The sequence below is a fragment of the Balaenoptera physalus genome (assembly GCF_965194825.1).
Source record: "Balaenoptera physalus genome assembly, chromosome: 2".
Lineage (NCBI taxonomy): Eukaryota > Metazoa > Chordata > Mammalia > Artiodactyla > Balaenopteridae > Balaenoptera > Balaenoptera physalus.
Window position 1 is genome coordinate 120,069,775 of NC_138883.1, and position 17,841 is coordinate 120,087,615.

Sequence of the window (17,841 nt, forward strand, 5' to 3'; positions counted from 1 at the left end):
CAATACAAAACCCCTGAGCCTCCAAGGCAGCCTGGACTCAGCAGACAGCCCTCATTGTTCAGATTTTACTCATTTGTGTAGTCAGGTCATGAGTGTTTATTACCCAGATTTGTCAGCCATTGCCCCCTCCCCATCACCTTGCCAACTTCCATGTGTTTAATAAAGAGCTATGCATATATTCTAGCTGTTCTGAGTAAATAAGCCTCATGGCTACACCAGGTCAGATGTCACCTTTCTTAGTATTTGTGCAGACATACTGAGCATGCACTAGGTGCCTTGCTCTGTGCTGGAACCCAAAGATACAAATATCTGCTCTTAAGACAGACCAAAAAAAAAATGTGATAGCTGTAATAATAGAGACATGTACATGAGATGCAGGTGAAACAGAAAGGAGGTTTAGGGTATATAGCACTTTCTCTCTTTGACACACATGATGCATGTGATGACTTTGAAAAAAGTAAGTGGGAATCCCTCAGGCATATGAGGGGATAAGAGGAGCCTAAATCAGAGAGAATACCTGGAGGGTAGGAGTAGGGCTCTGGCTGCATGTAGTTCAGTGTGGCAAAAGTAGAAGAGGGGTGAGAAATAAGACTAGAAAGAGAGGCCAAGCCAGGACTTTATCCTGTGAAGATAATGAGGAACCACGAGGAAGTTTATCCAATTTTTTTTTTTTTTGAAAGGTGGCTCTGGTGACCACGTAGAAGGTGTATTTGAGGGGAATCACATGAGAGGCAGGGAGACCAGCAAATGATAATGGTAGCCATAGAGATGGAGAAAAGAGGATAATTTGAAAGTTATATGGGAACAAGATCAGTAGACGTTGGTAATTAACTAGATGCAGGGAATGAAGATGGAGGAGAAATCCAGAGTGAACTTCATATCTCATCTAGATGTTGGGACAGATAACAGAGCCATTCACCAATAGAGGGCATACTGGAAGAACAGGGTATTTGGTGGGGAAAAGTTCAGGTTTGGTTATGTTGCGTTTAAGTCATCCATCTATAGGATGGGACATACATGGAGAGAAATCAAGTAGGCCATTGTATAGATAAGTCTGAAGCTCAGAGACAAGTTTGGATTGCAAATGTAGATGTGGAAGCCAGCAGTATATCAAGATGGCTGAAGCCGCGAGCTTACTGAAGGGAGTATGTCAGTGAGAAGAGAGGATAGAGAGCAGACCCCTCAAACACCAGCATTTCAGGAAGCCTTTGGGAGGAAAGTAGAGTAAGTAAGAACAGATAATACCCCACTCCCCATTCAACAACTGATTTATTCCATAGCCATCCTGTTTTGCCAAATGTCCACCTTTTTCCCCCACCTCCCTACTTTGTTGCCTTAAACTGAATATCTATTCCACTCCGCAATACTGAAAGGGCAGCAAGATGTACACCCTCTTTACAGGTCCCAGGCATCGTGGGCATTCTGAAAGGGTCAGTAACATTAGACACATAACGCTGTCTTCTCCTTCCCAGCTGCTTTTAATGAGGCTTTACAGTCAATGCCCCCCACAGTCTACTTTTTTAAAGTTAGCTATCTAGGTTGAGATTATTATAACAAACATAAATGCTTTATAATGGCAAATTTGCCTCAAAGATATGCAGAGTAGTTGCCGTGAGCAACACAGAAAATGAGCTCCTGCACTGAAATGAATGTTTGGAATTAAACTTCTCAGGTTGTGTGTGAGGATCGATTGTCAGCTCTGTTTCCCCACTAAGATCAGGCTTGTGTTAATAAGTGTTGTATATTTTGACCTGGATCTAAGAAGGTCTCAGGAGAGATTAATTTGGCTCTGATTCTGGAAGCATTTTTTTCCCCCATTTTCCAACAGATGATTTAACAGTGGTTAAGGAGTCCCCCACCCCACTGTATTTAGGGGCTCTGGCCAGATTGCTTCAGGATGCTGTGTTCCACAGATAGGAAGCTTGAGGAGCTGTCGGATACTTGTTTGAGTGCACAATTGGTAGGAATCAATATTTCTCCTTCCCCTTCTCTGTTCTCACTCATCTTTATTAACTCAGACAAGCACTGAGTTTCCCTCAAACCTCTGTTTTTGTGACAGTGTGTCGTCCACATTGGTGGGTGTGGAACTACCAGCTGGCTGACTGTCCCTTTTGATGTTCTTCTGGCTTCCTCTGGAGAAGCAGCTCCGGAAGGTGTGCCTTGTGAGTGGGCAGAGAGGCAGGAGTCACTGTGCCCAGGATGGGCATCCCTTCCTGCTTGTGCTCCTCACACGAAGTGTTCCCTTTTCATGAATTAGGCATTGCCACCTTCATAGAACCAAGAACTTGTCCACAAAGAGGACCTATGGCATATTTTACAAGATTCAACCTTCACCAGCCTGGTTTTGTTCTCTTGCTGCAGTTTCCGTGCAAACGACTCCAGGATCTTGATGTTGCAGCTCCCTCTAGTGTCACTGTGGCTCAGGCTCTCCTAGGGCTTTTCTTCCCATTCAGAAAATGTACACAGTACAGTCTGTCAAAATTGGCAGCATTTTAAATAGGCTTTCTCATACATAGTCAAGGCAAATATGAGATGATTTTTCTCCCATTACAAAAGGGAATCTTACATGAAGATATGGGGAAATTCCAGCTCCAGTTTTGTTCCTATTTCAAAATTTTGTGAAGCCGAGGAGTCCTGTGGAAATCATTCTTCTTGAGGAGTGGATCTTTCAGTTCAAGCCAGCTACGCTTTGTAAGGAAGGAGTATGAATTCCTTTCAAGAAAAGTAAATAAAAATGGGAGGCCGAGAAGAAGTTACCTTGATCTCTGCTAGAGAAAATACTGGGTAAGGGAAGAAGGAAAAAAACAACAACCAGCTGGAAGAACCCTGTCCATTTGTTCTGGAAAGAGTGGCTCGTTTTCTGAAATGACTTTTGGACTAGAAATTTATCACCTGAAGTCAGGTCATTTTGAGTTTTTTTTTTTTAAACTAAAGGAGTCAAGTTATTAATATTTGAAAAATGGCTACTATGTGGTACACAGAATAACATAATACTCCTACCTAAATTAACATCATCGCAGGCTCCATAATAAAGATTTATGAGATACTCATCATATGAGAAATCCTATTATGCAAATCTCCATAGGTCTGTGTTTTGGTTGTAACTGTTCTCATGGTTATGAGCCAATTAAAAGCCCTGGTATTTTGTTTTCCTCTTTCACACTCCAGTCTTCTCCCTTTCTCCTTTGCCCTTACAACTAGAGTGACCTATTATTCTCCAGCCTGTCTACATATTATAAGATGAAGAGATAAGGAAGTGCTAGCTCCTCAGCTTGGCTATTTAGGCAGACCATTTTCCTTCAGAGCATCCAAAATGACTGAACAATTTATCATTTCTTCTTCGTAAATCACTTTGAACTTTTATCTCAAGTTGATCTGAAGCTAAACATAAATTCTTGTTGTAGGATCCATGCTCTTATCTACTCACAAAGCTCTAGGATATCTTATATAAATGTGTGTGTGTATGTGTGTGTGTGTGTGTGTGTATGTGTGTGTGTGTAGATAAAATTAGAATAGAAATAACAATTAGAGCATCTTCTCTGCTTCTAATGCCAAACCACAAGGTGGCAAGTTTTTTTCAGTGCAACTTGGTATAGTGAAAACTACAGTTGGGCCAAACAGTTCTCTCTCTCTTAGCCTTAGGTTGGCCCGTCTTAGGTCAGAACATGCTGTTGATCTTGACTTGTTTGTCAGGGCTGACCTGGCATGGAGGTGTGAAACTTTAACGGTCCCTCTTTAGCTGCCCTCTATGAGACCTATGGTCAGAGAGCCTCCCTGCTGGGGCTAGCGGCTCTCAGACTCAAAAGAAAGATGCATTTTTCTATCTTGCTCTCTTTGTTCAAAAAAATATGAGGAGTCTATAATGCATCATTTTAACATTTACAAGTTGTTAACTGTTTTAGTCATTATGAATGTTACATTTGTACAGCTTTGTAGCTTACAGATATGCTCTACATACTTGATCTCATTTGATTCTCATAATTGCCCTGTGAAGTACGTTTCAGTATTCTTTATATTGTCTCCTTTATTAGAAAGACTGGGACCCAGAGAAATTAAGAGAAATGCCCAAGGTTACACAGCTAGTAGAGAGGCTAAATGCTAGGCCTCTCAAGTCTTTGGTGAGTGTCCTTTCTATAGGATGACAGCTAGAGTTTAACTACACAGTCTAATTCAGCCAAACTCAGTGGTATTTGATTGACTTTTCAAAGGCTGAGGAGTTGGGACCTTTGAACTTTCATTCCAGCAGGCAGTGTGATATTGAGCAAATTATTAAAACTGGAAATGGGGTTAATGGTGCCATGTCCTGGATCTAACTCCCATACAACTAAGTGATGACTAGTATAGGATTTTTAAATACCTAGTGACATATAAATATGAAATATTGCCAACAGTATAGTATAGAAAGAATTCATGTTGTGACTAATGAGCATACAGGATTATATATTATGCTGCATGTGCTGAGACTTTGAGAGCTTTCCAAAGATAATACTTTCTGAAAGATATATGTTTGAACTTGAACTCAGTCTGGGGATATCTCTGTTTTAAGACCAGAAGTTTGCTTAAAGAAGAAATGCTTACTGTGCCCTCAAACTTATTAGGTAGGTGGTAGAAGACTTGAAGAAACTTGTTTTCAGACCTCTGTGTGTGTGTGCGCACATGTGTGCATGCGTGTGTGTGTGTGGCATTGAATCACTCATATCAAGTCTCTAACTGTAATAAATACGTATAAATACAGTAAATGAGAGAGGGATGTTCCTCTCTCTTGAGACTCCTTTGCCTTTGGTCCCTTTTTAAAAATATCTATTTGAATGGAAATCAGAGCATGCCGCTTCTCCGAACTGAGAACCCATCAGCGTCCTCCTAAGATGTACATTTTTCTTTTTAAATAGAAATGACTAGAAAAGCTTTTCAAAATGTGTATTTCTGTGTTACTGCAATAAACGGGCAAATGTAAACACTACAGAACACCTGTTGCTGGGAGGCTGTGGTGTTTGTGAGATGCGGCAGCGTGCTCCTGCTGGGGAGGAAGAGTGGCAAGTGTGTACCTGGTTCCCAGGGTCGTGGAGGATCTGTCTGGACCAGACTATTATGATCTACGAACTGGTGTTGGAGACTCAGCCTTCCGTTGTCAACTTCTCATATCATATCATGAGGAGAATCCATTTAGGGGTGATTTTATTTACTTTTTGCTTTTCTAACCCTTTAAGACCAGAAATACAATAGTTGTTTTAGTATGTAGAACTCTTGGCTAATGTTTTTGATCAAGCAACTCTTCCTTGATCCGTAACCACTTAAGGTCTTTTTGAGAGGCCTTATTGCTTGAATATTAGGCCTTCAGTGAGGCCTGTTAAGAGAAAGTGTAAAACTCAGACTCCTGCCATTGAAATGTTGGTTTTGCTCTGACTAGTTGAGACCAACGATTCTCTCACTCTTTCATCTCTACCCTGCCAGTGAACCATGAGTGCCTGAGTTGTGACCATCACAATGACATTCGTTAAAAAGTTAGGAAAACCCACAGTTTACCTGGCCAATTGTATGTCACTCTCCTGACCAGTGATATAATAAGGTATTCTGGCCTACTTTATGAGCGATTTATTGAGCTGCTATATAAGTCTAGGCTGTAAACCTCCACAGAAAGCAGGTGCAAAATGACTTTTTGTTGTTCACTTTTCTAGATGAGCGGCAAGGTACAGTGGAAAGAGGAAGCTTTGGTGTTAGACAGACTTAGGTTTGCAAACTGGTGGCCCTGGGGTTTTTTTGTTTTGTTTTGGTTTGGTTTTTGTTTGTTTTTTTAATTCTTAGGTCCTCGGCCTACTTTGAAGAGTTAGTGTAAGGACTAGAGATAATACACATGAAGTTAAGCACGTAGACACTGTGGCTGTCACTCAGCACAGGATTGCCAAGACCCTTTCTGAAGACTCAACTCTAACACTGTGTCTTCACTGCAAAGCTGTTGCTTTTGCCAATCCAGACTCCCACCAGTCACCTTCCAGGTAACACTTCTTTACACATCATAAGCCTTATTATGAAAGTGTGCATTTTAAATTGTGTTGTTTGCTTTCTTCTTACAGATCTGTAAGAGCAAAGCTAAAGAATCGCAGCAGTATTATCACAGCTTGGCTGTCCGGCAGAGTCTGGCTGTCCATTTTAACATCCAGCAGGACTGTGGTCACTTTCTTGCTGAAGTTCCTAAACGCCTGCTTCCCTGGGAGGACCCTGATGCCCCTGAAGAGGAAGAGGATGAAATGGAAGCGACGGAAGAGGTGAAAGGAGGAACTGATGGAAAAAGCCCAGAGCCCGGCTCTGAAGCGGAGTCATCCCACAAAGAAAGCCAGGCAGTCGTTAGCAGGAAGCAGAGAAGCCACGTCGTGGTCATCACCAGAGAGGTTCCCTGTCTCACCGTGGCCGACTTTGTGCGAGACTCTCTAGCGCAGCATGGGAAAAGCCCTGACGTGTATGAGAGGCAAGTGTGTCTGCTGCTCTTACAGCTGTGCTCCGGCCTGGAGCACCTCAAACCTTACCACGTCACTCACTGCGATCTGCGTCTGGAGAACCTGCTGCTTGTCCACTACCAGCCCGGGGGACCCGCCCAGGGCCTTGGGCCTGCGGAGCCCGGCCCCACCTCTTCTTGTCCCACGAGGCTCATAGTAAGCAACTTCTCTCAAGCCAAGCAGAAGAGCCATCTGGTGGACCCTGAGATCCTCCGGGACCAGTCCCGCCTCGCCCCGGAGATCATCACAGCCACCCAGTATAAAAAGTGTGATGAGTTCCAGACAGGCATCCTCATCTACGAGATGCTGCACCTGCCCAACCCCTTCGATGAGAACCCAGAGCTGAAGGAGAAGGAATACACTCGAGCAGACCTGCCTCGCATCCCACTCCGCTCCCCCTATTCCCGGGGCCTGCAGCAGCTGGCCAGCTGCCTCCTGAACCCCAACCCTTCCGAGCGACTCCTCATTTCAGGCGCCAAAGGCATCCTCCAGTGTCTGCTCTGGGGCCCCCGCGAAGGCCTCTTCCAGACTTTTGCCGCCTCCCCCAGCCCAGTGCAGAGGAATGCCCTGCTCCAAAACTGGCTAGACATCAAGCGAACACTGCTCATGATCAAGTTTGCTGAGAAGTCCCTGGACAGGGAAGGTGGCGTCAGCCTGGAGGACTGGCTTTGCGCTCAGTATTTGGCTTTTGCTACTCCAGACTCCCTCAGCTGCGTCGTGAAAATCCTGCAACCCCGTTAACGTGTCCCAGTTGCTGCTCTTACTTCATTGTCACCTTCTTCAAGTCGCTCACATACTTCCCCTTCCTAGTACTCACACAGAATTCAAGGAGAGGGGAGAGACCAGCCTTCCATCCCCATCCATGAACAGATGAGTCCACTCTGAAAGGCTGTCCTCAGCTCTAAATCCAGTGAGACGCTGAGTCCCTCTCAACTTCACAGAAAGTCAGCCGCACAAACATGCAGCTGCCTTGCATGGGAATGCCTTCCGCCCTAACTGTGCCCTGAATGCAGGAAAATGAAGACATATCCTTGAAGGGACAGCTCCTCTGGTTTGAACTCAGTGAGCTGGGTCCAGTTCCTCCATAATTCTGAATATCCCCTGTCTTTTTAACACCGTGTATTTATTCTCACTAGCAATAGACGGATTTAACCAGTCCTTACCATCATCCACTAAGCTCTCACAACAGACTTTCTTCCTTTAAAGGATCAATAACTGACTCTCTTACCAAGCGGAACTGCCATCCTTAGCATCAGCCCAGTTTTGGTTCAGGGGACTGTATCCCTTGTTCCAGGAGGAGTAGAAGGGCAAGGAGAGATCCCATCCTTTGGGTCATGAACCCATTTTCATTTCTATTATCGATAAGTGTGTGCACTGCATGGAGGATGGCCCTAACAGTCTCCCCTCTGCTGCCACTGCCTGATTCTCCTTCACCTCTACTCTCTCCCCACTTGCCAATGAAGTTAGGGTTTATCGGCCACTTGTGGCCCATTACAGAGCTGACCCAAGGTGGTGTCACTAGTGCCTCAGCAGGGTGGAGTGCAGTTCAGATCTTATAAATAGCTGGCAGGACACAAGGAGATGATTTTCCTGCATGTGCAATTCTCTAGGGGCCATCAGGGGAACAGAGTTTAAAGTACTGTTCTTTGATCACTGTCAGAGCTGTCAACGTTAGCAGCCAGGGCTGCCGGAGCCCAGATCACAGTTTTCCCTCGAGCAGTAATTGGCCAGCTTCCTTCTGTCAGTAGCCAGCGTTAACTAGTCTACCAAATGCTGTAGACAACAGCCCTGCATGAAGCGGCTGTCAGTTGAGCTGTAATGTCTCCTTAGAGGGCATGGCGTGGCTGGCTATTAGGATGGCCAGAAGGCAGGGGAAGGGGAGAAGGCCGCTGATGAGACTGCTGACCTCCTCCTCAGAGTGCTGGCCTTTTCTAGAGAGACTGCCTGCCAGTGCACAGGCACATTGCTCCTTGTGACCCTCTGAAATGGCTCTGCAGGACAGCTCCCAGGGAACTTGGATTGCTGAGGTGGGTGGCTGAGAGCTGTTCACCGTACGTGGGGTCTGTGCTCCTCCTCTATGGATATATGTGCAATTTTGGTATGTATTTTTTTTTAGCTGTATATACAATGTTTATGTTGCAACTTCACCTGAAGCAATATCTCCAGAAACCCTCCCCTTCTTCCCTTGGCACATATTTGAGCTGAGTGACGAGTGTTCCTTCCACCTGTGTGTGTGTGTGTGTGTGTGTGTGTGTGTGTGTGTGTGTGTGTGTGTTTTATTCAAAACTGTGAGTATCTGTTCTGTTTACTTCAACCTTGAAATCCCAAGAGTCACTCAGACAGTGTGAGAGTGTGTACACGTATGTACCCGTGTGTGTGCACATGCACGCTGGAAGTAGAGGCCAGGCCTCTGGGGGAGCAACCTGTGGCAGGGTTGATAGACGCGTTCTCTGCACTGATCGGTGAGACAGCCCTGGGCCCCTCATCTACCGGTGCAGAGTTTGTTAAAGCCAAGCCTGATTGTGCAGTATTACTTAGATAGCACGTTAGTGGCCTTTTGGTAATTTTTAAACTTTTAACATTATTAACAACCTTTCATGTGATTCACCTATATCAAAGAGGATCAAGAAAGGAGAAGAATGTATTTTATTGTGCTCTTCTTTGTTTCTTTTTCTTTTTTTTTAAGAGAATGGGATATGTGGGGCTCCATATGGAGCATGTGCCTGTCCTCCTGGCCAGCAGTACAGGACTTCCAGGGGAGAGAGCTGGTTAGCCCACAAAGAGTCTTGTCTCCTCTGGCCAGAGTGCAAGGCTCTGCCCCTAGGAATGGCCACAAGGTAGGCATGCCGCTGCAGGCCAGCAATCCACTCTCTCTCTCGGTGTCCTGTGACATGGCCACACCCTGCCTAGCAGGCTGGTGTTTGGTTCACCTTAGCATAGCCCATGTGCACATAACTCCCTGCCCAATTATACACTGAAGTGGCAGTGCACAGACCACTGACCCTGTCAGCCAGCACGTTCCCTTAGCAGCCCCCCTCCATGGTTTGCATATTGAGACACTTTCTCAATGTCACTCTCGTGGTGCCTTGCCCATGTAAATTTGAATGTTGACTATTTAATGAGGTTTCATATTTAATGAAGAATGTTTCCTGGTCCCTCTATTTGTTCTCTAGGTATCCTCCCTCCCCGCCCCCCCCCCACGTTTTTTCTCTGTTTGTGTTTTGACTTGGACCCAATCTTCTTCATTTTAACTCTATAGTATTATAATCATGGACACCCTCCACTACCATTATCTCATAGCACTGGCAAACCGAGCACCTCTTCACATCAGATGTGTTTAGTACTGTTTTCATATTCAGATTTGTTAAGGGCAAAAGAGTAATGCCAACTAGTCAGAGAAGGGACTCAGGCTTTCCTGAGACAGGTGGCTAGATTAAGAGCTCTCTGAGTGAGGGCCAAGGAGTGTAAGGTGGGGAGGGAAGAAGGTATTACAGGTTAGAGCAGAATAGGCAAAATAACCCTATTTCTAGGCAAGAAGTATTTACATCAGATGGTCCTCCAAATACTTTTCCAAATATGATGAAATTCAGTCAATCTCATATTATCACAAATATTTTACATTTCCATTTTAATTGTAGTAGGAACTTTGAATACATTCATCAACTGGAAAGAAATCCTGCCCTCAGACACAGACATACATACATACATATTTATATATATATATATGAGTTTTGGATTGTGACTTGTATAGCACTTTGTTTTCTCAAGTAATGTCAAGTTATTGTCTTCAATACTGATTGGATTTTTTCTCTTCTATTGAAGTTTTACTATAGATTCTTCCGTTTATATTGAGAATTTGAACAATTAAGCCGCTATTGGAACTTTTCCTTAAGCCACATGAGCAAGAATAATCTCTCGTACACATTTGGGTACTAGAGAAACAGGACAATGGCTGGAGTAGCCAAGACCAAGACTGAATGTACAGCAGAGTGCCTTGTTAGCATGATAACCTCGTCTGGGAAGGAAGGGAATTAGATGTTCCACAGGAAGGACAGGGGCTGTGAGAGGGCTCTTTTGCTAGCCTGAGGAGAGCCCCTTTGGTGTACTAGCGTGATGCCCAGAAGCTAATTCATCAAGAATAACAGCAGGATGGGGAAGAGAGCAGTTGCAACATGTGGAATCAACAACAAAAGAATCGGGAAGGACGTCCACCAACCCCTAGGCTAAGTCTGAATTGGAAGCCAGGAATATGGCAGTGGGTTCCAAGTTTTGCCCTCGGAAGATAAACCGGGTGAGATATATGGGGGACACAAGCACCCACACTCCCTAGCCTACTGATGTTGAGGGGCTAAAAGTAAAACCTATTTGTTAGGATTTTAAGACTCTGAGTAACCTTTCATTGTCAGTGGCGGACAGTTGTGCTTCCAAACTCAGAATAAGTTTGTGAACTTAGAAAACTCTAAGCCAAGAGATCTGAACCTCTAGAAATATTAATGATGTTTCTGGGAGTTAAACTACCTAAAATTGTATTTTAAAGTTTCCAGCATTGTAAAATTTCGATGAAAGATCTTTGGGGCCTACTAAACGGTAGGGTGTAGAAGGATTGCACTCAGCTTCCCAAATTTGAATTAAGAATACTTTGGTGCTGGGAAGTAACCTGACTTGGTTTTGCTGATAACCTGCAACTAGGATTTTTACCTAGATGTTACCAGCAGTGATCTGAAAAAATACAGGCTAGTTCCAGAAATTGGGATGGACTTATTATACTGCACTATATTCCAAATGATTCTAGATGTATAAATGAAGTATGAGCATACTTCGGGGTGGAGGGGAGGAACTTGACTCCCTGGGTTAACTCTGACATGTTTTTTATTCCCCTCACTAGTTGATAAGGATTAAAGATTCTGGTTCAGCCTAATGAGTAAATAGGATGGCTGCCCACGAAACCGGGTTATTAGTTTTACCTCATTGAAGCTCATATTCTCAAAGGCCCAAAGTGCTGTGCTGAGACGAATCCAAGTGCCGCTCTTGCTGAAGTGCGCACTGCAGCCCAGCTGTCCGCGCTGAAAGTGGGGATTCCGTTGGACCAAAAATGATGCCATAAGGGAAGCCACAAGAGGTGCAGTGCAAGATCCTAGGTAGAGATTATACCAAAGAAATCAAGCCTTTCTGTCCTGATGCTTCTTAGGTGATGAGGTTGAGTTACGACAGATGCCATGGGAGGAGAATTCACATACATTCCACATCCAGGTATTCAGCTGATAAAATAATGCATCCTCAAATAAGCACCTATTTTTTTAAAACAAGTCCATTTTGTGTATTAAGAAAAAAAAGATGATGGTATGATGATGAAGAAAACCTTGCACAGATTATAAAGTTCCCCAGTATTTAAGGAGAAGGAACTGTTTCTTCTGTCATTGACATGGTTGTGACTATTGCCCAGACTTCAGCTTGGGAACATCATATCCACGTAATACTGAGAGCTGAGGAATTTTTTAAAAGAGATATGGTAGTTTCCATAGGTTTGTTTAAAGAACTCTTGGGAAATTTCTTAACAAATTTTAATATTTTTTTATAAACCTTCCTACTGAGGTGTTTATCACTCACCATCACCACCATTTAATATTTATAAGTGCCCAGAATGTACAAGGTGCTATACAGCTGTTAAACACCCCCCTCTCTGCAGCTGTTTGAAATTAGAGTAGGTTTTTGTGTCAGCCACTGCTAGAAGCTTTCCCCACCTGGGCGGGCGGCAGGGGCTTGCATCCGGACGTCCCATCACATGTTTCCCACTCCAGAGAGCCTCCGCGTTTATTCCAGCTTCTCACCTTTACCCATCCATTTGCCTCCATGTTTGTTGTTTTTTTTTTTAATCCAGAAAGTTTCAGGGAATCCAAAGAGGTCGGACATTTTCTAACCTAGCAGAAGTACAGAGTCATATATTTTGCTACAAATGTTATATTATGGAAAATCCACTTTGCCCGTGTAGTGTGTGGAAAGTATGTGTGTGTCCGCACTCGTGATAACTTGAATGTTGAACCAGTCCTATGGCTTCAGGGTAGCATTTTTGAAAGATAAACCACACTGCTTCAGGAAACGCTCCAAATACTACTTGGTTATCCCTTCCCTTAGCAGATGTGTGAACACACTGGGATGGGATTTTTCTGTTGATGATATGCCGGGCATTTTGGCGTGAGATGAGGGCGGAAGCCAGATGTTGTCCTTCTCAGTGATTTGAATCATGGCAGCCCTCGTTCCACTCTCTCTTTCATTCCCCATGGCTCTGCCCATGCTCTCTTTTTGAAAATCTTGTTTCTTTTGCTCTTTCCTGGAGCTTCACCTCTACTTAACATGTTTTGGAGTTGTATAAACCTACCAGTGAAAGGTCCCCTCTGTCACCAGGTGGCGACGCCCTTTGGTTTGCTGTGGTACTTTGCTGTGTTCTCTGTGGCATCATGTTACTGTGTAAATAAATTCATTTTCATATACACTAAAAGCCAGACAAGCGCTGTCCTTTCAGCAGCTCTCCCACACTGACGTGCTGCGGGGGAGGGGGAGTTTGGTTGCAGACGTGGTTCCATCTTAAATCCCAGGATGCATGCCCTCTTGAATGCTCCTCCCTGCTGACCTGGACTATATTTTGATTCATTCCCTCGCTAAATTGAGAAAACTAGGCATGGAAGGGAGCGAGAAGGCCTTCAGCTTTCCCCCAGAGCTCAAAGGGCTGCGGGTTTGCTGTGTGAGATCGCCCCCTGGTGACCAGTCATCATATAGACTTCCTGGGTTTGTACTATTACATGTTTGAGAGGTTTGGTTAGCTGGCTGTGGCTGAGCCTCTGAGTGGCCATCTCAGAGCTCTGCAGACAATATGAGCAAGGCAGGGCCTTGTACAATATCATCTGCTGCAGAATCCACATCATTTGCCTGTTCCTAAAGGTACACGGTCACACACAGTGTCCTCACAAAGGCAGACAAGCTAATGTGCAGACACTTCAGGAGCAGAGAGAGGAGGCCACCGACAAGTCAGCAGTGGGCAGTGGCAGTGACAGCTGCCACGTTATTGGAGTAGAATGAATGAAAGTGCAAACCTGAGCTCTAAACCCCTTACAGTGGGCACTGTCTCCAGCCCAGTGTTTCTGCTTCTCTCCACTAGCAAGCACTCTGGAATTTTCAGACATGGTATTTAAGGGATATTCCAGAAAACTGATTGCCATACTCAAGTTTTATGTTGCTGAGGAGGCAAAACCCATATTGATGTGGGCCTCAGAGCTCTCTCTGTTGCCTGGGCCTAGGAGGAAGGGTCAGCAACAAAACTGAGAGACGACCCCCAGGGACACGGGCTCTGCTTGCTGGAGAGGAGCTGGGGAGCTAGCCTTCCTCGTTGTGAGCACAGCACACTGGCTTCTGGATGAAGAGAGCCAAAGACAAAGACAGACAGCTGGAGCTGCCCCAGAGATGGAGCACACTAGGCTTGGGTTGCTGCCTAATGCTCTGCTGGTGAGTGGCCAACCGGGGCCCCTGAAAAGATACAAGCTTGGACGGTGGGACCAGTTCAGGGTTGCCCAAGCCTGACTCCAAGTGAGGTGGAGCGAGGTCATCAATGAGATCACTTTGTCCTTTGGTATAACTGGAGACAGATCCTATGTCCCCTCCATCACCTTGCACAGCATGGGATCCATTCCTAGGAATTCCGTTAGTGGGCCCTCAGGAAGACCACTCTTCCCTTTTGATTCTGGGCTGTCCAGAGGTGATGGGCCACTGACATTTGAGTAGGGCCTTTGGCTTCCTACATGCCTGGGTACTGACTTCTTTCGGCGCAGGCCACAAAGAATCTTGAGTTCTTTCCTACCTGGAATTAGCTGGTACGAGAAGCTCTCCGGGTGCCTGGCGCTGAGTGAGCAGCCTCTGCTCCGGGAGCTCTTGCTGCTTTCCAAGGCCTAGCAAATCGTGCTTCCTTTTAAGTGAGCCTGTGCTCTACAAGGGAAAGAACTTCATTAGTGCCTCAGGAGCCAAGGACTGCAGTTGGCGGATCACAGGTTGCCAGTAAGAGCAGGTCGAGGTAATTAACAGCTGAAACTTAAAAATTGGATTGCATACGGTGGTTGGGGGCGGGGGGTGAGTAGGGAGTTGGTTGCCAAGGTCCGGTTCTCTCAAACTTGCAAACCTCTGAGTGGAAACAGGCTGCCTGGGTATAACCCCTGATCTCCTGGAGATAATAGATAACTCTCCGCACACACGTATCCCAACCAACTATTCCCTTACCCTCTGGAAGGTACATGGAAGCAACCAAAAGGCTGAGCCTTACTGGTCACCAGTCCCAGTTTGAGAATCCAAGCAGGGCTACTGGGTGCTGGGGAATGTGCTCGGTGAGGGGGACCCGGGGCCCCAGGAGTAGAGGGGCTCTGAATCTCTGTCAGGGGGGCAGAGCTCTCAGCTCTCTGAGTCCATCACCTCCACCACCCATCGCTCACCAGCCCACACCTGGGCTGGAGTCTTGGAACCATGGGTTGGAAGTCAGGCAGAGTGAAAACCTGCAAACCCGTGGCTCCTCATCAGGTCTTCCTCTCCCCACAAGCGCCTCTCCTCCCTGCGCCTCCCTCCACCACACACCCGGGGGCACATCCTAACCCTGCCGCCACGGCCATCCCAGGCCAGGCCACTCAGGCCCCCGGATGCTGAGGACAGAGCCCCACTGTGGGTGTCAGGCTCTGCAGGCCTCTTTCCCTCAGGCTCTGAGTGGCTCAGCGCCCCCCACTGGCTTACCTCTGCCTCCTGACCCTGGGCCTCCTCCAGGTCAGGGCAGCCGGCCTTTCCCCCACGCTCTGTGGCCTGGGCGCTGCTCAGAGAGCCCCTGGGCTGCCACCGGTGGGAGCATCAACACTACCAAAGGTGAGAGTGTGCTTCATCCCCACAGCCATCCAAGGAGATGGCTCCATTCTGCCCATTTTCACTCAACTAATCAGAGTCAGGATATGAACCCAGATCTGTGTGCCTTCTTGGCAGTGCTCTTTCCTAGGAGCGCAAAGGAGAGCACGGGAGAGCTTCTTAGGGTTGAACTAGCTTCATTTTTCCTTCACAACAACCCTATGAGGTAGGTTCTAGAATTATCCCCATTTTACCCATGAGAAGACAAGCCAGAGAGGTTTTGTTTGCCCCAAATCCCTAGTGAGGGAACTAGCATTTGTCCTCAAGACAGTCCAGCTCCTCCTCCCAGCTTCCTGGAGCTCATGGCCTTCCTCCCTCACGCCCTGCTGTCGCCCCAGAATCATCAGTGGCCTCCCAGTGCCCAGAGAAGACAACCCAACTGCAGAGCCCAAGTCCCGCCACCCGGCCATGCTTCCTGCTGACCAGACCCCCACGCCCTGGCCTCCTTGCTGCTCGTCAAACACACCTGGAGATTTCCCTGCCCACAGTGTTCTTGTCCTTTTTCCTCCCCATTCTTCAGGGCCCCGTTCAGCCAAGAAGCTTTTGGGGTGACTCCAACTGGGCATGTTCCCTCAGCTATCTGCAATCGCCAGCCTGCTCCTCAGACTCAGCTCTCGGCCTGGCGTGTGTCCTGCCTCCTGCCTCCTCCCACTCCTCCCCTCTGTCTCCTCGGAGTCTGAGCGAGACTCGCAGGAGGGGCGGGGGCAGAACTGCTCCTGCCCGCAGGTCCTGGGCCGGCCTCCCCCGCTTCCCATCCTCACTCCAGCCCTCTGACCCCCATTCTACACGAGAGGAAATTGAAACTCAGAATGAGTAAGAAACTTGTCCAAATAAAGATGCAGACGTAGAGAATGGACGTGAGGACACAGGGAGGGGGAAGGGGAAGCTGGGACGAAGTGAGAGAGTGGCACGGACATATATACTCTACCAAATGTAAAATAGATAGCCAGTGGGAAGCAGCCGCATAGCACAGGGAGATCAGCCCGGTGCTTTGTGACCACCTAGAGGGGTGGGATAGGGAGGGTGGGAGGGAGGGAGATGCAAGAGGGAAGAGATATGGGGATATATGTATACGTATAACTGATTCACTTTGTTATAAAGCAGAAACTAACACACCATTGTAAAGCAATTATACTCCAATAAAGATGTTAAAAAAAAAAAAAAGAAAAAGAAACTTGTCCAAGGCTGCACAGCTGGTAAGTAGTAGGGCTGAGATTCGAACCCAGCCTTGCTCACTCGGAAGCCAGTTCTCTTCCCCACCACGTCACAAGTCTGCTAGCCTGTTTCTATGCCAATGTATAATTCTGGGTCCTACGGTCATTCACTCCAACCGTGACAGACTGGGGCAGCCTAGGAAGGCTTCCTGAAGCCAGCAGAGTGGGGATGGGGAAGGGGGCAAATCCAGAAAGGGCCTGTCAGGCTGAGCAGTCAGATCCTGGCTCCTTCTGTAAGGAGCTGGCCAGGAACGGGGTGTCTGCTGAGGAGAGGGAGGTACTGGACGCCTGTGGAAGCTTCCCACTCAAGAGGCCCCAGAGCAGACTTGCCTCCCTCCACCCCACCTCTGCAGGTGGAGAGGGGCAAAGTTTGCCAAGCTAGTAAACCCCAGCTTCACCCACCCAGCAGGTGCCTACCATGGGGGCCTCCTAGGACTGCTTCTGGGACAAAAAAAGGCAACTGAGTGACTATCAGCCACCATAGAGGTAACTGGCCACTTTGGCAACTTTCTTTTCCCGTGTGTGGGGCGGGGGGAAGCAAAGGGGTGGGCAGGAATCTACCTTCCATTCCTCCACCCTCTCCATTCCCCCCATGCCGTGGTGATCTAGATGGTAAAGTGCTCAACCCCTTGCCCCATTTTCGTGCAAATATACACAAAACATACACATACACCTGCACAATGTGTACAATATTCTGCAAATTGCCTTCCTCCCTTAACTCACTTAAGGGCTGACCCAATAGACATCACGATCATGGCACTTCTCAAAAGACAGCTTCTCTCACTAAAAATGACAGTATTATATAGCATACATATATGTAAATTTATTATTTTTCTTATCATTTCTGCTTCTCTGGGCATCTAGTCACATTCTTGTAGGGATGGCTAAACAAAGAAATACGAGAAACTACAAAACTCTCCCAAGAATTATAATAGAAGATGCGCAGATAGAGAGATGAGCCCCCAGGGTGGGTAGAAAGACCATGTATCTCCTCAAATATTTCAATGAAATTTGAATCTTAAACCTCAGTGGCTTGTTGTTGTTGTTTTGACCTTTACAGAATGGTTCTCAGAGTCACTTGGAAGAATGAATAGGTGAAAGAAACCCAGGAATTGTTGAAATTGAGAGGCTATTTAAGTATATGAAAAAGCTATGATCAATAAAACAGTGTGATACAGATACAAGAAAAAAAAAGGTCAGTGTAATGGAAT

The 17,841-nt window shown here is 46.4% G+C and overlaps 1 protein-coding gene and 1 long non-coding RNA gene across 8 annotated transcripts in view; one reads left to right on the forward strand and one right to left on the reverse strand.

The window, feature by feature from the left end:
* PEAK1 (pseudopodium enriched atypical kinase 1) overlaps positions 1-12,987 on the forward strand; it is a 298,121-nt gene extending 285,134 nt beyond the window's left edge. For all 7 annotated transcript variants that reach the window (XM_082452586.1, XM_082452585.1, XM_082452589.1 and 4 more), the window contains one exon: positions 6,072-12,987. In XM_082452586.1, coding sequence (XP_082308712.1) covers positions 6,072-7,232 — 1,161 coding nt within the window. In that variant the 3' untranslated portion in view covers positions 7,233-12,987. The remainder of the gene's footprint in view (positions 1-6,071) is intronic.
* Positions 1-17,841, reverse strand: part of LOC309656364 — a 47,990-nt gene that overhangs the window by 22,351 nt on the left and 7,798 nt on the right. The gene's annotated exons all lie outside the window — the stretch shown is intronic.